The sequence below is a fragment of the Alligator sinensis genome, unplaced genomic scaffold (genome assembly GCF_000455745.1).
Source record: "Alligator sinensis unplaced genomic scaffold, ASM45574v1 scaffold436_1, whole genome shotgun sequence".
Lineage (NCBI taxonomy): Eukaryota > Metazoa > Chordata > Crocodylia > Alligatoridae > Alligator > Alligator sinensis.
Genome location: NW_005842172.1, coordinates 334,514 through 342,210, shown reverse-complemented (window position 1 = coordinate 342,210; position 7,697 = coordinate 334,514). Strand labels below are relative to the sequence as shown.

General features: G+C 38.8%; 1 protein-coding gene across 1 annotated transcript in view; it reads right to left on the bottom strand.

Annotated features, from left to right (window-relative positions):
- The window catches only part of VPS50 (VPS50, EARP/GARPII complex subunit), a 155,193-nt gene that overhangs the window by 43,215 nt on the left and 104,281 nt on the right, over positions 1-7,697 (bottom strand). The window contains exon 21 of the mRNA XM_006025893.3: positions 3,190-3,311. Within this exon, the coding sequence (XP_006025955.1) occupies positions 3,190-3,311 (122 nt within the window). The remainder of the gene's footprint in view (positions 1-3,189; positions 3,312-7,697) is intronic.

The following is a 7,697-nucleotide window of genomic DNA, read 5'->3' as shown; positions in this document are numbered from 1 at the left end:
TCCCTACACTTTCAGTGACAACTGAGTTCCTATTTCAGTGTTGAGGTTCCTCCAGCAATAACAACAGTGACATCAAGATTTGGTGCACCTCATATTTCTAAGGTAAAAGAAACACAAAGAAAATCCCCTTTTATGAAAATGATGATACTATAAAGATAGGAGAGCCACCCCATCCCAGATATTATCTAGTTGTCTGCCTCTTCCTCCCCTTTGTAAATGATAAGATTTATAATTCAGCAATCCCTTTATTGATTGTAGATATTGCTTTGGGAAAGAATGACAACTGGCCAATTGAAATGGTAGGTATGGCAAATATTTGGATAAAATGCAGGAAAGCAATTTTAAAATGTCTGTGTACAAAAATGGTGACGTCTTAAACATCTCCGGTTCAGTTATATTTTTCTTCAAGACGACTGGATGTACACATGGGGAATAACCAGTTGTGAACCAAAAGAGGGAAAGAAATCAGAGATCTACAGTCGGTTTATATGTATTTCTATCCTGAACAAAAGATAAGCAGCCATCAAGAATGGAGGCGTAGCAACTTCATCCAGCAGAGCATATAATATCAGTATTCAATTATTTTGAATGTTGCTTTCCTGTTTTATGGAAATGTTTACAGAGCATATGATGTCTGATAGGATACATAATTCCACAAATGGCTAATGATGCAGTAACTCATATGTGATTGAAAGAAGCTGAGTTGCAGAAGAACATCCCTGATCAGCATACACTCTCTCTAAAAGTGAACTGCTATTTTTCCCCAGTTCTCAAAAATAATTTAATAACCAATGCTTAACAAGGTCAACTTTTACTTGGGTTTCGTTAGACCAAAAGGCAAAAAAAAAAAAAAAAAAAAAAATCTTGTCCAGAAAAAGCTCCCTGAAGATGACAGGTTTGATTAAGAACCAAGCTAATTAATTTGACAAAGCATATAGTAATATATATTACTATTAGTATAATACATAAAAATAACATATTACCTCACATACATCATGCCCCTGTATATAATATTCATCTTATTTTGAAAGAAAGAATGAAAAAAATTATTATTTTTTTTATAATAATGCACAGAGCCAAGTCTTCAACTGGCTCACCCTCCCTTTTAGCTGATTCACCTTCCCTAGATGCTGCTGAAGACTGGTGTCCATGGGTGGATATATGAGTCTGGAAAGAGCTAAAAAGTTTCCAAGGCTGTGAAACTGGAGGCAAGAGACCTCTCCAAATAATAAGGGAATAGCTGATGCTTTGTGGAGCAGAATCAAACCAGGATGCATTTATCCTGAGTAGAAAATCAGCTTCCCCGCTTCATATATACACCTTGAATTTGGGGGACTGATTCGGGGAGGAAAGGTGCATGCTGCTTGTGAAAAAACACAGTAATCTTTAAGTGGCAAAGTTATCATGTTACTTAGTGCTGCGTTCCTGTCTATTCACTTAATCACTACTTAAATTCATTACCTTGCAAGTAACAATTGCAAATTACTGAGATTAAGTGCTTCTGGCTTTCCAATGAATTTAGAGAAGGGTGAGAAGAATATTTTCAATGAGTACTCCAAAAGTGAGAGGGATGTGCAAATGAAGTTCATCTCAAATGGTACTGCATCAGAGAATAATGCTAGGTACTCAAGCAGATGAGGTAAGTTTTCTATAATCAATTTAAACCATTGTGGGATAGGAAAATTAGTGAAATGGTGAGTTACGAAAATCACCCACGACTGGACATAATGCATCTAGAATCACCCAAATAGAACGTCTAGATACCATTTTCTGAACCGGTAAAAACTATTTTACTGCTTGTGGCATTTAATAGCTTTCCTAGTCATTTGTGTGTGTGCTTACACAACATAGACTCAAAGTTCACAGTAAGCTCAGGCCACACATGATCATCATACTTTTAGGACGCATACCGGTGTGCTTTAGCAAGAATGAATGTTAATGGTCTAAATCACATACCACCACCCATCTTCACTACTTCAAGGACTGTAAAAATTATGGTAAGCTAGGACACTGAGGTGCATTACAAGAGGGTTTATTAAACTTAGACCCTTTGTAAGCAGTATGTTTCCCATGAAAAACTGCCAAAACAACAAGTAGACACACTACAGTAACAACACATTTTTAGCCATCAGCTATAATGTTTACCTGCCTAGCACTGTGTTGTTCCCTGCTAGATGTGGAAACTGAGGAACTTGGTAAGGGCTTTAAAAAAAACAACAACAAAAAACAGGAGGTACAAAAAATAAATGCAAGGCAATAAGAGTAGCAGAACAGCTGATTAAGCCATAAAAACATCAATTACCTTTAAAAATATATTTACCGCCCATCTTCCAAACATAAACAAATCCCAAATACATTTGTCCTGCCAAAGAGAACAGCTCAAACCTATTTAAAACCAGATGCTGAGAATCTGTGAATCCATCTGGTATCTGCCAAAGAATTATGATTAACCTGGAACCCTAGACTGTTATTGCTCTTGGAACCATTTTTTAATATATTTACTAGTTTTATAAATGTTTCTCTATAGCAATTCTGCAAAGAGTTGATTTGTGTTATTACAGACATTGTTGATGCCCATCTACTTTTCCAGCTAAAAAAATCCATCAAAATGATACTTTCATTAGATAAAAGGCTAGATTAAAAAGGAAGTACAAGATCTGAAGAGCAATGTATTTCAAAGCTCATAATAGCTCCAAGTTGGCCACTTGTTCAGCTGGTCTTCAACCACCTTCACTCACATATCCCATAGTCTCCTTGCTTCTCTTTAACATTCTCTGTTTCCTTCCACTACTCATGACTACATAACTTTTTCTATGTCTCCTGCATCTGGAAGAGCCGCAACTTTCCTATGCATCAAGCCCTATCTTTTTTTCCAGGCTTTGATTTTTCTGACCCTTATCTCAGACACTGAATGTTCTCTCTTGTGTAGCATTATTGGCAGGAGAGGGGTGGGAGGGGAAGGAACCACCAATTAAGAACAATTAAAACAAGTAACAATAATAGAAAACAACCAATATTTCTTCTGAAAATGAAATTTCCCTAATGCCATTTTCCTTTCTTCTTGAGTGAGCCTACTAGTCTTCCCTCCTTCTCACCATATACTATACTCTTCTTGGAACAGAGACCTTATCTGTACAGCACTATGTAAACCACTGGTACTCTAAAAAAGGAATAATACTCTCTACCTACCGTGTCATTTCGGCCAAAAAACGTATATACTGCATATAGATAGTAATCAAACAGTTGGGACATGAAGTGGATCACATCAAATGCAATTGGTTTCAGAATGTTCATCATCTGCATGTATTTCCCTTGAAGATAAAAGATAAAAGTTCAGTTTTCCCAAAGTAGCATGAAGACTATGCTTAATTCAAAATTGCTTTTGTAATTTCTGTATTATCTAACCTTTAATCCTATATACAGCAACTTAGTGTGAGGTAAATAACTAGGTACTATAGAACAAGAGGCCAGATGTTGTGACTAACGCATTCCAGATATCCTTCTATTTTTCAAATTCAGACTTTCAACTTTTTACTAATTTTTTTCATACCAATTTATACTGTAACCCATTAAAGCACTTTACACCATGCAAACTTATTGTTTCAATTTCTATAATTATCTCAAACAGTCTCAAGGAATTTTGTATAAAATTTAAGAATATTATTTTTGTAACAATATGCAAAATAAAATTATACAAATATTAACAACCATCCTTCCTTTCTCTCTCCATGCCCTCCTAAGGAATGGAGATAGAATAAATCCATTCCATATACAGCAACACTTTCAACATCACCCCTCAGCAAACTATTATATTTTAGAGGGATACAGATGGCTCATTTCCACAGGATTTAAGGATTTATAGATGCTACTATAGCTAGTGGGGAGGTGGTGGCGGAGGGAAGAGAGCACCGACAAAACTAATATACAAGAAAGTCAATATATACTGGGCACAGAAATATACCCCTTGTTCACCCCAGACCTTCACTGCATTCAATTAATTTCCTTGGATTTATGCCAATATAAACAAGAGAAGCATCTTCTAAAGCTTTTGATACTGAACACTGCCAGATTGGATACTGGAAGAAAAGAGAACTAAATTCCCAGGATATAGAAAAATAAAGTACAGACACATTTGAGGGAAAATGAAAACAACACAGAGATGTCAGAAGAGCCACATGTAGGGGCCCGTGAGTGAGACTGACACTGCACCACTCCACCCACCCAACTTTCCACGTACCATTGTATAAGGGGTAGCAGGTCATGACATTCCCTCCCTTCCCATAAGTGGCCAAACATGTCAGGGAAAATAAAGCTGGTCAACAATTCTGATTAACAATTTCTCATCAGAAAACACTGATTTGTGAAAGCCAGAACACCTTTGTGAAAACGTACCCATCAATATCAACAAAAACAACATTTTTGGTAAAAATACAAAAAAGCACATCTAGTGGTAAGGGCACTGACTTGGGATGTGGCAAAACAAGGCTGGAGTCCTTAATCTGCCCGATTCAAACCAGAAACTTGAATCTTGGCCTCCTATCTCCATGTAAGTGCACTAATCACCAGACAAATGACTATTTGGAATGGGCCTTTCAATCTCTCCTTTTTGAGCAATTTCACTTTGCATAAATTAAACCTGTTTTGGACCAAAGACTGAGAGAGTAACTCAATAACTAAGTTCAGCTAGGGAACTGCTTTAAGATATTTATACTAAAAACAATCTAACATTCATCAGAACATACATAGACCTCTGGTTACCCTAAGAGCCTCAGCTTTATTCACAGAATTATTCCTAGAAAAATAACTGTGACATTACAAATTATATTTAGACCACCTAAATCTTCTCCTTTTATAAATGTTCTCTTTTCTCAAATTAGTGAATCATCACACAATGATCATATAAAGATGATATGCTAAACACTTATCTAAAGTTATTTTGGAGGATATTAGCTGCTGGCCTTGTAGTCACCAGGCAAGACCACCACTCTCTTTTGCCCTTTTATGTTAGATGAAAGGGCAGGTATGGTATAGAAAAGCTCTTAAAAGCCCTTAAAAAGATTCAGCTCCAAAAAACCCCAAAATTTGCTTCTAACATATTTCCTAAATCAGGGGTTGTTAACCAGGGGTATGCGTACCCCCAGGGGTACTTAGGAAGGCCCTAGGGGGTCTATGCAGGCAAGTAGGGACAGAGAGCCAACACTCACCACCCAGGGCACAGGTGCCACCCAGCTGGTCAGACGCAGGTTGGGGGGGGAAGCCTGCACATGGCAGTTGCTGCTGCCACCACTCAGCACCACGACCTCCCAGGAGCAGGGCGAGGGCAGCTGTGCTGTCCGGCGGGCCACGGGGGAAGAGCAGGGGTGGGACAGAGCTTGCATGCAACTGTCGCTACCACAACCCCTCACTGCCGCTGTTCTGCATCTGGCTACATGCCAATCCCTCCTCCCCTCTGCTCCGCATTCAGCCGCCAGAGGTACACTTATAAAAAAGATTGGAAACCCTCGTCCTAGATCATCATGGCTACAGCAACAATTCAACCCTACTACGCAAGTCAAAGTCAGTTTTCTCCATTAGTTAAATTCTCTCCTTGGTGGAGAAGAATCGCCCAGAATTTCAATTTCCTTTTCTCATTTTTCTCCTCCTCATGCTACGAAGAAAGAGTCTGGGGATCCTATTCTCCTTGAGGACTATATGTCTGAGAGTTTTAAACCTGGTTGAATGATCAATGGGAAGCTGGTACATTGAAGTATGCACTGGATAAAGAAAACCCTCTAAACTCACATTTGTCAGATGCCTATTGCACAACTTAGAGCTTTCTTACTGCCTACAGACTTAATCTTAAATATGCTTATATTACATCAAAAGCCTCTGGCAGTTGCAACAGTATGCATCATGGGGGCTGGTATTTTTCCTATTACCTTGAGAACAATTGTGTCTTACATAAAAGAAGATCGTCTTATAAAAGACACATCCCTCTGGTTCTTAGAGTAATAGAAAAGCATCTCTGACTTCCATATAGAATTTAATTCCAATATCAGAAGTTCTACACATCCGTTAAAAATGACAAACTCGTTGAAAACAGTTAAGCGAAATTAACTGCTGGAACAAAACTGTAGTTTATTATTTTCCAGGATAATTATTTGTCTAATTCAGTGAAAGCCACATAAAGCTATCACTGTGGTGCATCTGAGCATTAATTTGACATTTCTACTTTCTGTATTTGTACACAGCTCTGTTCCTATTGCCATATTGCTCGGCAGCACAGAAGCGGAAAGGGATCTAGTGGATTCCAAGATGAACATGAGTCGTCCGTATGACGAAGTCACCAGCAAAGCTAACTGCACTTTATCATGCATCAGCAGATGCATGACAACCAGAACCAAGAAGGTGATACTTCCCCTCTATTGGGCACTGGTCAGACTGCAGTTGGAATATTGCGTACAATTTTGGGTGCTGCACTTTAAGAGGGATGTGGATAACCTGGAGAAGGGCCAGAGAAGGGCCACTTGTATGGTTAAGGGCTTGCAGGCCAAGCCCTACAAGGAGAGACTAGGGCACCTGGACCTCTTTAGCCTCCGCAAGAGAAGGTGGAGAGGCGACTTTGTGGCTGCCTATCAATTCATCATTTGCTGGGGGGGAGGGGGGGCGGCAGAAGGGAATTGGTGAGGTTCTACTGACCAAGATGCCCCTGAGGGTTACAAGAAATAATGGCCAAAAGCTAGCAGACAGCAGATTTAGATTGGACATTAGGAGGAACTTCTTCACAGTTAGAGTGGCCAAAGTCTGGAATGGGCTCCCAAGGGAGGTGGTGCTCTCCCCTACCCTGGGGGTCTTCAAGAGGAGGTTAGATAGGCATCTGACTAGGGTCATCTGAACCCAGCACACTTTCCTGCCTATGCAGGGGGTCGGACTCAATGATCTATTGAGGTCCCTTCCGACCCTAACATCTATGAATCTATGTATTATAACCAAACCCAGTACCGTACTACTAATATTTATAAATCATTCAGTGTAAAATTTGTTCTTGTTTAAACATATGAAAGCCATAATATTCATTATTTAGCACACTTTCAAGGTTAGTAAACTCCTCACTTTACCTATTAACTGTGTGTTTACTCACACTTCATAACAACCTCTTGACCTAGGATGACACATGGTTTAATTATAGCTGTATGAATTAAGAACAGCCACAGAGCAGTTTTTAAGATTAGTCTATACTTTGCTTTTTCTTCATGGAAGGCAAACAGACCAAATATCACACTTCGGGTAATCTGAACTCACAGATAAGTTCCACGGTCACTTATCATTTTTATACCCAAACAGACAATTATGGCCATATCACAGCAGTGGTCATCCTTCTAGGTAGTGGAATTCTAGGGAGCTTCAGATAATGTTTAAGGGCTGAATTTTTTCATTAATCCTCTAAGCTAAAGCACATTTTAAAACGCATATGAAGTCCACACACAACATGAATATGATGTGTCAGTTTGGAAAGATTTTATGTCCAAATTTTTGTGTTGCTGGCACAAATACATGAGACAGCAGAAGTATAGGATTTTACCTAAGAGACTATGGACAATGCATTGAACATTCCCCCCTCAGTCTTGTCCCTGTAAAATTTTTAAATGCCAAGAACATTTCTTTATCACCACATCACTCATCCTAATATAACAAATGTTCCCAGAGCATTTCCTCCT